Consider the following 16,700-nt stretch of genomic DNA (forward strand, 5'->3'; position numbering starts at 1 on the left):
TATATATATATATATAATGTGTGTGTATATAGTTTAAGAAATGGACGAGGATTTTCTAAAAGTCTCCCTGGAAAATTGTTTCTTCAGTCAGACATTATAGGCTCTTTCTTAACAATTTAGATCAAATTATTCAGTATTATCCATTTACCCCTGCTGAAGGGCATAATTCATCATATAATCGAATTTGATCCTGCACTTTTGTAAAAAGGTGAATATAGTCCTCACTGGAGCATATGGCATGATTTACATATTTTATGCAGTGACTTTCCATCTCGGTCCCTCTTCAAGAACACACATGTCAAGAAATTGTGGTAACCTTATGGAAGCTGCCATAAGTCAGGTCCTCAATGTCTGAGCATCCTTGTTCAGATGCACAGCAGAGAGACTGTGCAAAAAGAATGAAAAGGGGCCTTCTCTGAACCGTCCATACCAGACGCACTTAACGTGTACAGACACCTTTACTATACATGATCAAAGGCAGTTTACTATGTAAGTGCAGTGACGAACCACCACCATCCTCTGACACGTTATATTGATTCGCAGCTTTGAATTACTTTGAACTTTGAATTCATCAAGCTTTTTTGACAATGAGCAGCTGATAAAGACATACATAAAGATATACAATAAATTCCACATAAAGTATACAGTATTTATAAAGGAAAATAGGACATATTTTAGTCTCCAGATGTGCAATGCAATACAGTGTTTGTTAGGTCAGTATCAGACCAGAAATACCTTCTGGGGCCTCCACAAAATATTGTCTGAGAGGGATGAATACCCTGGCAGTCATTTATGTGTTATTCTTTTTAATCTAGGTAAATTTGTGGTGATTTGCTCTCACTTTGACATTAATGAGTTCTGTTTCTTGGTCTGTGTCAAAAATTATTCCACTGTGATTCAAAGTTGTAAATCAACAGAACATGAAAAACTCCTAGTGTAGAGAGAGTACTTTTTATAGACTGCATTTTTGTGTCACTCATTTGATCACTTTCTTTTATTGATTTCATTATTTATGCAGTGAATTAGATAAATTAGACAGTCAGGCTGGATGGTTGAGCCATGGCTGAATCACTTTTGTATTTGTGTTCATTTCAGGCAGCGTTCTTTGTCTGTTTGGGCTCCGCACTGTCACTTTTTAGTGCGGGAAGAGGAGATGAATGATGATGGATGTGAGGATTTCAATGAATATAAACCAGCTGAGCACTGCTAAACCAAGTCTACACACCAAAAGCACTGGTGATAAAACCTTCTCTTGTGCTTCCTATGTCTTAAATCTTATAATCTAGTTTCCCACTGCTATTGCGCCTTAACGTCAATCTTTGTTAGATATAAAATCAAGCTGGATTCAGATCAGGTTCAGTATGGAGGTCACGGACGGCTGGACCCCAGCACAGAGTTCTTCACAGAGGCCCAACCCTTCAACGGTCGCCCAAACTCCATGCAGGTAAATATTTTTTTGACTCATCAAAGGTCATCTTTTGTTGAATGTAATCGAGTCCTAAATATGGAGTATACTCCAGTTCTATTTCCGGGGCCATTGTGTTCGAGTCCATGCAGTGTCTATACCAATTTTCTAATAATCTATGCTGTATCACCATCCCACTCTGCATACTAATTCTAACATGGTTGGAGAATGTTGTACATTCACACTGACAAAGTGACAAAATTAAGCGTACTCAAAAATGTCAGTATGCGTACTAAATTATTTTTGAGTGTGCTGTTGATGGACATCATTGTCCCACGATGCAGCGCACATATGTAATGGAGGAGCTGCTCATAGCTGACAAACATCAAAAGCAGCTGGTGGGTGGTGATGAGACGGCTCCAGAAATATCTCGTTTAAAAAATAAAAAATAAAAAAAAAAGCAGGATTAAAACTTTGGACAACATTTTTCTTTCTCTTTGTTGTGTCCAAATTTATTTTGCCTGTAGCGTTACAAAGTCACACGTCTAGCATCATTAAAATGTACAAAATGTGCATTTCTTTCTTGTGTACTAACTGCCTTACTACTTATGGTATCTGTATCTGTATGTTGAGTAGATTTAGGGCAAAGCTTAGGTCTCGCATACCTTTTTCCATTTCAGACATTGTGAGTTACAGGTGTAACTAAAAAAGGATGATGACTTCTATTAAAGTGTCACTAAAGCAAACCTGACTTCTAATGCAGCCATCATTCATGTTATTTGTTACACACTTGTAGGGCTCATTATATACTGTAGATGGAAGTGGAGGATTAAGAAGTAGAAATACAAGATATGCATGATGCATGCCATGATGAGCCTGTGAAGGCATAGGTAAAAAGCAAGTATAACAGTGGCTTTAATGGAACAGGGCCATCATTAATGCTTAGTTAGACCTGTGTTTTTTACATGTCATGTTTTCCAGTTTATAACATATAATGTTCCTTAAACATGTCAGATTATATGCATTAATCAGGTTGATAATTATCACATTTTGTAAAACGTGGCAACATGCAAGAATAGGACCCAGATGTAGACTTCCAGTCAGAATAGGCTCAGTTAAACGTCATTTGTTGATATTCATATACAAAGTGACCAACAGACAAGTGACAACAGACAATGGGAAGACACTTACTTAAATACACACGAGGGAGGGGACTGACGAGATACAGGTAGAACACATTAGGGCTAAGTAAACGATCAACCAAGGAACACAATGATAGCATCAAAGCTACACAGGACACAACAGGAAGCATATTTTCAAAATAAAAAAGGAAATCATAAAAACTCCACATTATAACAGATAATGATGGTTTTATAGTAGTTTAGTGTTTATGCAGGGAAAGAGATGAAATAGCTGTCAGTGTATTCATGTTTTGTCCATTTATGTGTGTTTTTGATTTCACTAATCAATGTAATTAGCCTGAAATTGAGTTTGCAGTGAAAATATCCTTTTTGAGGCATTCTAATGAGGTTTAAGTGTGTTGTCATGAAAAAGGACTGCCTGTTGTAGAAAAAAGCCTCCATCTCCCTGGTCTGGGCCACTCAGCTTAACTGCTGCTCTATAATTTAGTATCTTTTTCATGTGATTAGCTTTTAATGCTGAATCCAGAAACTGATCAAATATGGGTGCATTAAAAAAAAAAAAAAAAAAAAAAAGCTACAGTGGCTGTCAGGGGACGGCATCCATTGTTTGTGGTTTCTCCACATTAGGCTTTTTTTGTGTGAATATTATATTTGACTTCTAATGTGAATCTGATATCTCCAGCTCCTTCAGATTCTCCAGCAAACAATGTGCATTATTCATGGTGTTAGAACTTACCTTTTCATGTGCATGCCTCTTAAGCTCGCGCGGCGTCACAGAGGGTAGAAAAATATCTGGGAAAATGAACCACTGGGCTTCCATCATGGAGACTGCTTTAGGCTGATAGCATGAACCAGGTCGGTCCTTGAAATACAGAAAGAAACACCGATATGCATTTTAAGCAGCGTGCTTAAGGATCTTCCTCATGTTTGCCTCCTTTTTTTCCTGATGTAATTTTCTTGATTAAAATGCTGAAAGGCAATAAGATGTTTATGAATAAGGTTAGGGATGAGTTAGTGAGGATCAGCACTGATACCCAAGCACTCCAACTGTACTCGCCTGATTGCGTATGTTAGATGTTATGTTAATCAATCCAATTAATGCGTGCGGACAGTGATGTCTGTGAAGTGGTCTGCACAGTCATCCTTCGTCTCCTGTGGTTTTTCAGTTTGTTTAGTAAAATAACAAATATCTCAAGTAAGTCAGTACACTTAAGCTGTTTCAGTTAGTACTAGAGTTGACATAGCACCTGATGAGGTGTTTGTTTATCTGAACTCAACCTGAACCTCCTCAGATCAATACTGAAAGTGTTGGAGATAATGGATAAGAGTATTTTACTCTACATCAAGAGTTGAACGGAGCACTTTATTGCATCAAAAATGTGTTCGGCAAAGCTCACACAGCTATTAAGGGCATCAATTCAGCATTATTTAAGGTTGGTTAAAAAGCCTCTTCCCCTTTCAGGCAGACTGATCCTCCATCGTATTAGCTTAGGTTTCATCAGTTAAGGACTCAAATTCCACACTCTCTTAAATCTTTTTTAACTCTTATTAATTCAAACACCACTGCTTCACCCATGTCCCTCTAGGCCAAAATGTGAAGTTTAGTTAACAAGTCATCTGCTAATGTTGGCACCATCATGGATTAATGGAGAATGAAAGAGAGTAAGAGGAATGGGGCCAACGGGGAGGAGGGAGGAGGCAAGGTGTTGACCCTTCTTCACACTGTATCTCCTTTAGACTCCCTCATAGAGATTGCACATTAAGACTGTAGTCTTGCATAAAGATGCTGCTTCTCCTCCTCCTCCTCACACCTACCTGGTTATGACAAAGATAATCAGACAAGAACCTCTGCGGGGGTTGCAAAAGGTGCCCACACTATCCATGTTTTATTTAACAACTGTTGCTTTCAAAGTCTGTGCAAACTTCTTCTCTCCTGTCTTTTTAATGGTTCCGTTAGTTCTCCAGCTTCCTCATTACTGAGCGATAATAAACTCTCATATCCTTCAAGAATGCATCTCTCCTCAGACGGAGAATGCACGTAATTGGATGAAGCCAGCAGAGTTGAGAGCATTTCGGTGGCTTGGTAGGCTGTGGCAAGCATCATGTAACTGTGACCCTCTGTGTTTACAAATGTGGTCCTGGACTGTTTCCATGTAACATCTCTTTAGCTCTTTCAGTCATGTCCTTTTCTCCATTTAAAAAAAAAAAAAAAAAAAAAAAATCAATAAAGAGAAAAATGCCTTCTCAAATCAAACAAAAAACAGGAACGAAGTAGAACCTGTTAGACATGACACAGATGGTTAACCAGTTCTACAGTGTATTCAAAAGAATGCTGCACATTGTGGTCGGTGTTGGTAGGCTGAGTCGGTGTCATGCTATTTTGGTTTCGAAAATAATGTTTCACTTGACTTAATTTATAAGATTAAACTTTTACATCACGGTATACAGTGTATGCTGCATCTGTTACAGATGTCGTGCTAAATGATGTCTGTGTTTTTTGAGAATATTTTGATTTCCCCATTAGAAATTCTAAGTCATCCTTCTAAAAGACTCTTTTTACTCTTTTATTACTTCTCCTTATTAATGAAATGTGGGACTAACTTTAAATAAGTTATCAGTTCTGTAGTTACAAATGTTAACAGAGTCATCAATAAAGGTTCATGAGTTTTTTACTTTCCACTAAGCCAACAGGTCTACAGTTCTAAATGTGGATAATTTGTTTGCATGCTCTGTAGCCCTTTTCAGTAGGTCAAATGCAAAGTTTCATGTTGGAGTGGTAATACATCAGCCACAACCTGACAATCCAAAAGGTGCTCATTTCAATTTATTTATATATATATAATTAAATTATAGTACTTAAGTGAGTAGTTTTAGTTTAAGTTTAAAGTACCATCTGTGCCAAAAATAAAATATTCTGCATTTATTATTTCTTACTAATTAATAAGATCCATGTCAGTGACTAGTTCTAATTAAAATGCTAATATCAGTTTTGGTTGTGACTAAGCACAGTGGGAAAGGGTATTTGTTTTTAATATTTAATAGACCAATGGTTCCCAAAGCAGGTGCCTTAGTACAGCAGCAAGATTTATCATAACTTTGTCATTTATTATGCATTTTTAACAATCTGAGCGATATTAAACTTAACTGTTTTTTTGCTGCAGCTAATGACATTATTTTATATTAAGGGTTGGGTGGCTCAGAGTGCCATTGCCTTAAAAAGTTTGGGAACCACGAAAGAAACAATATCCCTGTTATATAATACAATTTCCCAATTTACTTTTATATCAAATCTACTTGATTTGTAGCCAATATTGGTGAATATTTAATAAAAAAATATAATCCTACATATTCATTATTGAATGTAAGAGCAACTACTTCCTACTTTTTAAAGTGTTTTAGGTGTTTGATGTAAAAGGTTTATTAAGGTAACAGCACTGTTTAAAAAAGAAAGTAGGGCTTGTTAGCAATAACACAAGAATAAGCACCCTGTGAATGTTTCAAAAGCTAGGAAGTCATGAAACTGAATAAAACGGATGAAAAATGCACTCTTCTCGTTATGCAAAAAGAAAATGTTGCAGCTAACCCTTCATCTGAGTGAACTGACAGCTTGATATACTCAGCAGAGCGTTTCACGAGAATTTCTCACATCAGGAACTAGGACTATTGCTACTGAACGATTTACAATTTATTCATTTAGCAAACCAAAAACTATAATAGTCAAGGGTGAAAATTTGCCAAGTGAGAAATTGTATTTTTGGTTAACCTCTACTGGTATTTGTCACATTTACCATTTTTGTTTGAGTGGTTAGGCTATAATGTCAAAGACATAACGCGAAGACACACTAATGAATAATTAGCTGCTTCTTCATTTGATAAAATTTGCATGCATCAAAGGGGTTGTCTCCTTTGACAGTTTCACATAAAGAAATTAAGCTGAAGTGGGGAAGTTAAAGAAAGTGAGGGAAACGTAGCAGGCTTGTGGTAAATGATCAAAAAACCCTTCTTAAGACATGAGAAAGTAGGCCTGATGTTGACGTGTGAACTAACAGAGAAAACTGTGACAGGTTGCTGAGGACCTGCTCGCACTTCACATACACATACAAATATACTGCTAAATCCTCATACGAATTCTGTGGTATATAGTATGAAACATGTACACATGTAAAAACTTGCATTGAGCATTTGTTTACAGTATGTGAAGCAGATCACATCAATCCTTTTTTATGTTTTTATTAATCTATTTTGTAAAACAGTTCTAATCCTGTATTGTTCATTTTACAGGAACTTAATGTTCAAGTGTTTTTGTTATTAGCAATATTAGTTAGGTAAGCTCTGTGAGTAAGCTGATCAATGTAATTTAATTCAGTACTTGAAGGAAATCGAAACATAGATTATCCTGTAGTCTTGACTCAGTTAACCATTCCAATCAGGTTTGTGTTGTTACCCGGTCAGATCCTTGGTCTGCCTAAAGTACAACCTGCATATACAGAAGTGCTTAAAGGGAGTTGATCCAAGTGAGTAATAGAGCCAAACAGAGACATGTCTGGAGACTTTAACTGCGCAGATAGTCAAGCTGTGCTCTTGCCAGCAGCCCAGGTCAGGAAACAGAAACCTAGTGAATGTTATATTCCTGTGAAGCACCTCATGAATGCTTTATCAGTGTGTTTGAACATTGATCAGATTGAGAATTAGCCCGAAGGCTGGACTCCGCTCTCAAAGTGAGAAGAAAACCCAAATTCTCACATGAGAGTGTGATATGAGGCGATAGAAGAACATCCGTAAGACAAAAGAAGTTAAAAAAAAAAAAATAGAAAGGACAAACAGCCTTGCCCAACTTTCTACTAATACAATAAATATACTTTGGAAACTTTGCTTCCTCTTTATCTCAGTTTGTTTTGCAGCTCTGATATTAACACTTGGAACAAATTGTCAGATTTGCAAAGGTTATGTTGTACAGTAACTGTTGTTGGATCTGACTGCTGGTAGTAACTTCTGTTGCATAGATCTGAAATGTGGCTTATGAATGTGTGTGTGAGAGAGAAGTGGTAAACACCTACTCTAAATGACTCATCACAAAGCAGCAGAGGCTTTATGGACATATTTAGACAAATCCAGTCAGATGCTGGAAGACCAGTGTTGCACATTGCACATCACCTTCACAATATGTTGCCAGCAGAAGTTGTTACATTGATGAGCATTGTGTCAGACATTATGCCTGAGATATTTATGTTAATATTGGGTGACTAGATATGTGATCTAAATGAGCTCACAACATAGGTTAACAGGAATGTAATATCATTAGTGCTGGGCTGGGTTATAAGCTTTTGAATGGGGGTTTCTAATATTAAACTAGTATATCAATAAATGACTTGCTATTTGTAACTGCAAGTAGCCTATCATCATGGACTAATTATGAGACAATGAGCCATTGGACACATTGGTAGAAGGTCCCGCACCCCTCCTACATAGGAGCAAGCCGGCAGACTGAAAGAGACAGAAAACATAGACATATAGATAAATATTTTTTATTATTAATAATTTATTATTTGAATAAAAACAAATTTAATTACGGGTAATTCTGGAACAGTTTTTATTTGTATTGATATTTTTATTATTACCACTGCCTTAACTATTATTTTACATCTCTACGTGGAACTTGCATTGTGCTACTGTGTGTTCTATTTTCTTCTGCTCAGATAACTCTGAACCGTAGTGTCACTCCTTGACTATCCCCCCGGGTTGTTTTGTTTTAGCTCAGCTCAATGTAAGATGACCCTCTGGTCCTGTGATCAATGGGATTGTTTCTGACTAAAATGTAAAATAATTGGGAATAATTGATCCATTTTTAAATTGTGTTTAGTCTGAATTAGAAATGTTAGTGAGTAACAGTATGTAGAGTATGTAAGTATTTAATTTAAACACCATCGTGTTGTGAGAAGTTAATTAGAATGTCATTCACTAATTGCTGTGTCAACACATGGGGATATCTGCTGCTATTTGTTCACAGATTGATTTAGAATTTGTCACTATTGCTATCGGTTTGATGGGAATAAAAGCTGTTGACATATTCCAGGTTAGGCACAGTGGTATCTTTTGTCTAAACAGGTGCAATGATTCATTCTGCCTTCCCTTTTCTCTGCGGTGCTTCCACATGGAGACTCTCCCACTGTGACTGTTTAATTAGTCACCAATGTCTGTGTCAGTGTTTCAATGCCTGGCTGCTCGACTCCCTCGGTGACAAACTGTTGCCAAAGAAACACATCCACAGCGAGCTCAGATCCACTGATGCTGAGGGGCGGCTTGAAGAGTTCAGGGGGTGATTGAATTGTTTACAGCTCTGCTCTCTTTTTCAGTTTTCTGTTGGGAAATATAGCATCATTTATGTCTGCTTGGCTTTTCCTTTGGCATAAATCTGAAATGACTAATAGCACACAGTGGCTCCTTGCCTTCCAACAACACTGTGAATATCAAAAGGATTGATCAAAGACTTTATTAGCTACACACTCCAACACCCTCACTAAGATTTCTTTGTACTGTATATATAAGGAATCTGACATTTCCAGGCTTGGTTCCTTCCTTTTTTTCCATGGTGTGCTTATTTTTTGCTGACATGTTTTTTCTTCAGTCCACCAAAACTCGGGAGATTCTTTTACTTTAGCTTATGCCCACTGGCAGTTTGCATCTTCACAGAATCCCAAATTTACAGTTGATGCACAGCCAAATATATAAAAATGATGAAACACACAGTTATTGCATTGATTGGAGAGTTCAGAATAAAAAATTTGGATATTTTTTCCTCCCTACTTTAGGCATGATTGCTCTTTGGGGGACTGTTCACTTGAAAGCACAAGCTTTGAATGCAGTGTGATGTTAATGATATAAATTTGAGGCAGATTAAGCTACTGATCAAGAAATTTGCAGCACCAACGATGCCATTATGCCATCCATCCATTTTCTCCATAGCACAAAGCTTAAAATGAAATGCGTCAGAACCAGTTCACAGGCACAACTTTTAGCAGTTGTGACTTCTTTCCTCAGGCAGATCTGTTGACTCCAGTGCCACCCAGAGGTCGTAATCTAGCTGCAACTCTGTCACATTTTGATTATACCTCTCTAACCTTGACGGCCTTCTTCGATCAAGGCTGTGGTGTTTGTGTACTGTCTCCTCTGAAGAGTTATTTTTCTACTCGTATCTGAATATCCCTCTGAATACACCCCCATCCTCTTCTTCGCTGCCCCTGTCTTTTTCCTCCTTCTCATCCTCTTCATTTAGCCGTCATGTCAACCTTGATTTTGAGAAGCGATCACAACTTATCATCAAGGCACCAAGTGCCTCCATGTCTGACTTCTAAAAAATGATAAACCTGATGATTCAGTAATCTCCAAAATAGGTGATCTTGTTAACATCATTAATCGTCAATTGTCATCTCACTTTTCTCCCCACTTTCTTTCTTCTCTTTGTCTCGCTTTCTTTTTCTCTCTCAGGTCTACATTCCCTGCAGAACAGCTATTGTCCTGGCCAACGAGGAGATAGATTACTGTTATTAGAGGATGATTGTCTCCACAGAGACCAGGATCGAGAATGGATTCCAACCTCAAACTGAGTGTTAACAATCACCTTCATCATAAAGTGTCAACCTTGCACACCACCCAAACCCACCTTTTGTGTTTGAGTCTTTTTCTAAATGAAAAAAAAAAAGCGTGTGAGCTTGTGTGCTTTCAAACACCATCTGCAACCTTAGATGCTGTGTAACCCCATTTATTACAGATTGCTCCATTTGGGAAGCTTCCAACCTAACCAGCAGCTAGATGCTAAAACTTTAAACCCTGCCGAGTCCATCCACCACTAGCCAGCAGCCATTTATAGGCTCTGTTGAATTTGGCGTGTCATCTGATACACCTGACTGGCGACTGTGGCAGAGTGCAGCAGCACAGCAAGCATTCAAACATATGTTAAAATATATTTTCCTTGTTTAATTATTTTGTATTTACATACAAATAATGTTGTGGAATAAAGAGAGTTACAGTATTACCAGCACTTCAAAATCAAAATGTCCAGGTATTTATTCACTGGTGATCCATCTTTGTTCATTTGCAATATGAGACATTGTACATATAAAATATTGTAATTTGCACAAAGTAATAAGCTGCTTTAAATTATGATACTTTTAATGGATATCTAAAACAATTGTGTTTGAATTTATGCAGCTAATGGGAGCATTTATGTGGTTATTTATGGCACTGTCATTAAGCTGGTAATTTGCAGCTAAAGCAAAGTGATAAAATCATCTTATTTGGATTGTTCAGTGCGTTGCGTAATGTACAAGTAACATTTTAGCTGCATAACACAGTTTTTTCCACTTTGCTAAAAGTATAGCATTGTCGTGAATTTCAGTAAACTCTTCAAACTCTTCTAAATTCTTCTAAAGTAAGTGACATACCGATGATCAACACATCATTTTGTGTGGGAGACAATTTTATAGGTACAGTATGACTCACACATCTGACTACTTTAAGATACTATGATGTATGTGCACCATGTTCATTAGGTATAGTGGCATTCCCCTGGGATTATCCCAGAAAAAACTAAATTCACACAGTGAACAATGTGTGCCTCTTCAAATTAGCACTGATTTTTGTTACTTTTTTTCTCAACGCACTTGGTGATTGAACATCTCAAAGAACAGACTCTCATCCTGTCTTTCCCCATAGCTGTTATGTGAGAAGGTTATTGAATAACACAATGTGTACGAACAGAGTAAAATCACTGATGATAGATGACTGTTCCTGAACTCACTCACGCAGGCCACATGTCATTAAAATGTTCTTTCACACAAGAGGTTTCATCTTTTCAGGTTTTGCAAACCTTGCAAGCCTTTATGTTCTTTAGGTTTCCAACCTCCTTCTAAAAGTCCCTTGTTGCTGTATGAATGGATGCCTTTTGGACAATTTTCTGTATTCTTTGCACGTTGTATCAAAGCAGCACTGGTAGAAGTGAAACAAGAGCTGATTTTGGGCATCCCAGATAAAAGCTAATGCCTTGATTTACTGCCATGGATACTGTAATTCTTTGATCCACACCTACTGCATTAGTACAGATTCTCAGCCATTTAAGCAGTTTATTATAACATATGGCAGGTTTTGATGTGCCTCCCCTGCAGCTGAAGAAAACAAATTTATATTCGGGACCATCCTCCTGTGTTTAGCCAAAGTATCATGAACATGTCATTTCTTTTTGTGTTACACCAAAAGCATTCAAAAATGCCTTTCTCCAGCGCTGGAAAAGCACAGAGAGGATCACTCTGCATAAATTTTCAAGCAACGAGGTTGTGAGGCTGAAGTGGAGTGTTCTCATCAATCAATCATCCCTCATCTGACCCAATGTCATTGTCGTTTTACCACTGCCAAAATGAATTGTCTGCATTTGTTCTCAAAAGTAAAACTGATGTCTGATACACACTAACTATTGCAGCATATTTCTTTCATTATTACTAATGATAATAAATCAGTGCCTGTCGAGCCACTAAAAAATGTGGATGAACTGGATGTGCAGCTAGACTACTGATTTTGTCCCATCACACACTTATGGAAATATAGGGGCTTTAGCATCCTCCAGAGTATATTGTGATGGTACTCTGTGATCAAGTACAGTAAAAACTGTTCTTTTTTGTCTTGATAGTCAGAGTTCATTCTAATTTTGGATGTCATTTTCCATTGTTTCATCCAACAAGAAGAGATAATTCAGTTACCTTAAATATTAGATTCACATTGTAGCTTTAAGTGCAATTAATCTCTAAGTAACTGTCATGGGAGATGTCAGTCAGGATTTACCACAATTTTGTGTGTATTTTTATTCTTTGAAATATTACAATTTTTACTGAGTGGTAATGAAAAACAATGTTAATAGCGTAAACATACAGAGGTAAACGAGCTAAGGGACTCTATACAATACATGAAAAAGTGAACTGTTAATAAGAACAGCTTTAAACCTCCTTAAAATGCCATCGTATACAGGTCCTGTGAACTGTTTGTAGTAAAATACTGGACCAGACTTAAAGAAAGAAAGCCCTGAAATCTTTGGGATGACAAAAGAAGGAATCTACTTCGTTCTCTGCACTGCAGAACATAAAGTTTCAGTTTCCATTTGGTGACCAAGGAAGCTGTGAAATGTTGTTACGGGACAATACAGAGCAATCGCCTCAGTGATTCCCACAACATGATGTAAGGGGGATGAAAGACAACTCATCAGACCATACTACTTAAATTTCCTTTAAAATCCTAGGCATCCACACTTTGTGCTACTTACACCAGATTATGTGTCTGTGTGCTGGCATTGATGCAAGCAGCTTCTTATTAGCATCTTCACCATGAAAAGCAGTTTGGAAAGATCCCAATGTAGCTTTTATTGAGACTGGTTCGTAAAGGTGCTGATTCAATTCTGAGGTCATTTTTGAGACTGCATTTTTGTGTTGAGAAGAATTTAAAAAAAGTTTTCCTCTTACTGGTTCACATGCGGCTCACTTTGTTTAGCCGCATGCTTAGCAGCTGCCTGTCTCATGCAACTTGAAAAAAATAAATTAGCCTTAACCACCAATAACCTTTTCCAAAATAATATTCATGTGCTAGAGGGCCTGTACAGTTTAATGCAGTCCAACACAATTTCCATGACAATTTGTACACACAGTGGACAAAATAACAGAAACACCTTACAGTGTAATAACACCACAGCAAACTATGACCTCAGAACTTTTAGGAGTTTTTCCATTACCATTCTGAAACAGTCTCAGCAAAATCTGAACTGCAAGCTCCACAATGTTAGATGGTAGTGAATGGCTATTTCATGTGGGTTTGCACTGAACAATGCAGGTGTTTATGTTGTTGGGTGGAAGCCCTGTAGATATGAATGCCATGAAATATGCAGGACATATATGTTGTGTTGTACATGAGAAGATTTTGTTAGTAACTCCGAAAGCACAGAGTGTATTCTGTGTTGTAACGGTTTGTGTTTTTGTATTTTTTATGGGCTCACTAGGATATGCCTAGAGGGAAGATCCTGGAGAATGGAGTATTGTCAAAGTCAGAATTGGGGGTATGACATATACAAAGAACATGTTTTCACAGTCTGACCCATGAGACTGCACAAGTCAGGAAGGGATTTCACCACGCACACTGCTGCAACTGTAATACAAAAACCCTGCGATTCTATTCTGTTCTGTTACCTGAGCTTTCCAGATAAATGCTCACTTAGGCCGAGACAAGCATTTTAGAAATTACAAATGTAAAGTTGAATACATTAATTAGTGAAATGTTTATTAGGCATTTTATCTACTGGCACAGTAGGAAAACAACTAATGAATACTTTCAGGAAGAAAAACACAGAGGGTATTTAGTATTAGAATTACAGTCTAATATAAAGCAATAAGATTGGAAGGGCAAATGTCATTGAATGCCATGATAAAAGGGGTCTACACTGCGTATGGTATCCAATGGCTTCCCTTTCTTTCAGTATGAGAGTGTTTTAAAGTGAGAGAGTTTTAGAGTGTTCAAACAGCAGAGAAAACAAGTACCTGAAAATCCTGTTTAATCAAAATGTACCCCCAGAGAATTTCTTTTTGGCAATTCTGTCAAACCTCTATCTGTCAGGCTTGATTAAACATGAGCAAATTCACGGCAACAATATATGCTATTAATGTCAAGAACTATTAGAGAGGTTAGTTTTTTGTTCTCATTATTCATCAGTACATTTAGCAAATACTGTTCTATGAATAGTAAAGTTCAGCTTACACATAAGACAGCTTGTTCTGTCCTCTCATGAATATGAGGAACAGTCAAGAAAAGCATATATACTCTTGATCACTGTTTTTGAAGAGAGGTAGCCTATAGTTTTCAGGTACAATCAACTCCAGCTGTGAATGCCTGGGGCACACAGTATGGAACCTGATCCTTTTAAGACCAGATGTATTTTTCTAGGATGGTAAGACATGGTCCTCCTTAACTTTAGCATCCTCTATACTATGGTCAGAGGCTTCATTTCTTTGGGTTGGTTCGTATACATAGAACAGACAAATTATAGAAGCCTTGATAATCTGTAGGTTGCAGTTTTAGTGTCATGTTAGGTACATGAAAAGGATGTACCAAAAGGTAATTTATCAGCACTTACTGCTGCTCTGAAGATATTAACAGAATTCTCAAAGACTCTTCCAATTATTCACTCTTGAAAAAAAAAAGATTTTTAACCCAGTTCCCAAGTTTTGACTGGATTTAATATCCAGGTAGCAAGCAATTATATATCTCCTTTGCTCGTTAAGAAACATATTAAAATGTTACTTTATAATGAAATAATACAATATAGACAAATATAACTGATAATAAAACATTTTGTTTCACATTGTGGAAACTGAGCACCAACATATGTCAACAACATATGATATTTCTGGCTACCATCTTTGTTTGGATTAGACAGTGCAGCAACTTGGGAAATGGGTTAAAAAGCTTCTTCACGGTGCATAATTATTTTTCTTATGCAGATGGTTAGAAGAGTCTTTGAGGATTCAGTTTTTTCAAATCACTTGGTATTTATTTTTTGGGAAAATGGATGCTTATCTGTTTGACTTGCATGTAATGCATGAGAGGCACAAACTGGGGCTAGTTTGGGAGTTGAAGCTTGTAACTTTTCTTTTTTCTTTTGTCAGAGACTTCCAATGATTGTGTTAAAAGCAAAGCTAAGCTATCCCTTTGTACTTAAGATAGCAAACAAGTGAATTTCCCAAAAATGTTGGGGCATTATTACCAAAAGCTTGAAAAGGATGGATCCTTGGCCTTCTGGATCAAACTGATATGAATCTTTACTTTTCTTGTGATTGATATGATTATAAAGATCATTGGTGCCTGAAGCCAGTCATCTTACTGAAACACTCCACACCAGAGAGGAAGAGGGGAGGATCAATGTGGTGGGACTGCAGGCCCAGCAGAGAGCAGTGTACTGCTATTCTTTTTGTCATTCCAGTCAGTTTTTCATCTTTATGCAGAACACACACAATGCAGATCTTTGGGACCCAAACTGACATTTCTTTTCTATTGTACAAGGTAATTAAATGTATTCTCCTACCAGCAGCTTGAATGAAAACCATGAGTACTCAAGCTCCTGAGAACCAGAGCTGGGAAACACTAGTAGGAACTGCATTAATACAGAATCCATTGGATCTCATTCCTGAAGGTGGTGATAAGTTCAGAGGTGTGAAATGATCTACCAAAAGTGTACAGAGGGAGCAAAATGCAGCGATATCTGGTGAGGAGGATCGTGCAAGAATGTCTTATGAAGCTACTTTCTCCGCTGAGTCCCACAGGAACTGCATTATTTCAAAATCAACTTAAAGCACTGACTCCCATTTATCAAGGCAATCCACAATTGGCCCACAGGGTAAGCGGCAGTCAACCATAAATCATGTCAGATAAAGCAGCATATACATAACTTCTTTTACCAATTATGTCTTAGTAAGCTTTGATACATGTAGCAGTAATAGTCAAAGCAAAGAAGGGGATCATGAAGCAGCCCGAATATCCCACTGATCTCAACAACCTCTGCAGCTACTTTCAGCAGGGCCTAAAAAATTACTGATCTGGTTGGAAGGAATCTCTCCATCCCAAGCTGAATGCAGCTTAGTCATGACTGGTGTGGCTTCCTTTTTGTATGCTGAGCAGTCTGTAAGGACCGTCTTGCATTAATTATCCCAAATCCTGGTGTAGATTTTGGGCCTATATCAAGAATCAGGCTGAAATAAGAGGATCACGACATGGCACCGCTCTGCAGCCACAGCAGCAAGCTCAGAGAATGGAGCGTAACGGCTGTGTTTCTCCACTGAGACTTCGATCCATAATCATTGTGTGTTGTGACATGTGACTGTTGCAACGATTAAAGGATGGAGGACCAGCAGGGAAAGACGTCAACATATGCATACTGATACAGAGTCAAATCTAAAAAAATTAAGACATAACTACACTGTTGCTGTTGCTGACGACCATCCAGGTTGCTCAAACACATCGGCTGGAGGAGCTAGAGGGGTATTTGCTTGTAAAGAGCGCCATCTGCAGGTTGCAGAAAGGAAACATTTAAAATCTGATAATCGGGTGGAGCCAGAGACAGCTGGGCGGAA

At 37.6% G+C, this 16,700-nt stretch overlaps 1 protein-coding gene across 3 annotated transcripts in view; it reads left to right on the forward strand.

The window, feature by feature from the left end:
* The window catches only part of gbe1b (glucan (1,4-alpha-), branching enzyme 1b), a 91,757-nt gene extending 79,747 nt beyond the window's left edge, over positions 1 to 12,010 (forward strand). For all 3 annotated transcript variants that reach the window (XM_046073605.1, XM_046073606.1, XM_046073604.1), the window contains exon 16: positions 10,033 to 12,010. In XM_046073605.1, coding sequence (XP_045929561.1) covers positions 10,033 to 10,095 — 63 coding nt within the window. In that variant the 3' untranslated portion in view covers positions 10,096 to 12,010. The remainder of the gene's footprint in view (positions 1 to 10,032) is intronic.
* Positions 12,011 to 16,700: the final 4,690 nt, after the last annotated feature.

This window comes from Micropterus dolomieu, linkage group LG17, assembly GCF_021292245.1.
Source record: "Micropterus dolomieu isolate WLL.071019.BEF.003 ecotype Adirondacks linkage group LG17, ASM2129224v1, whole genome shotgun sequence".
Lineage (NCBI taxonomy): Eukaryota > Metazoa > Chordata > Actinopteri > Centrarchiformes > Centrarchidae > Micropterus > Micropterus dolomieu.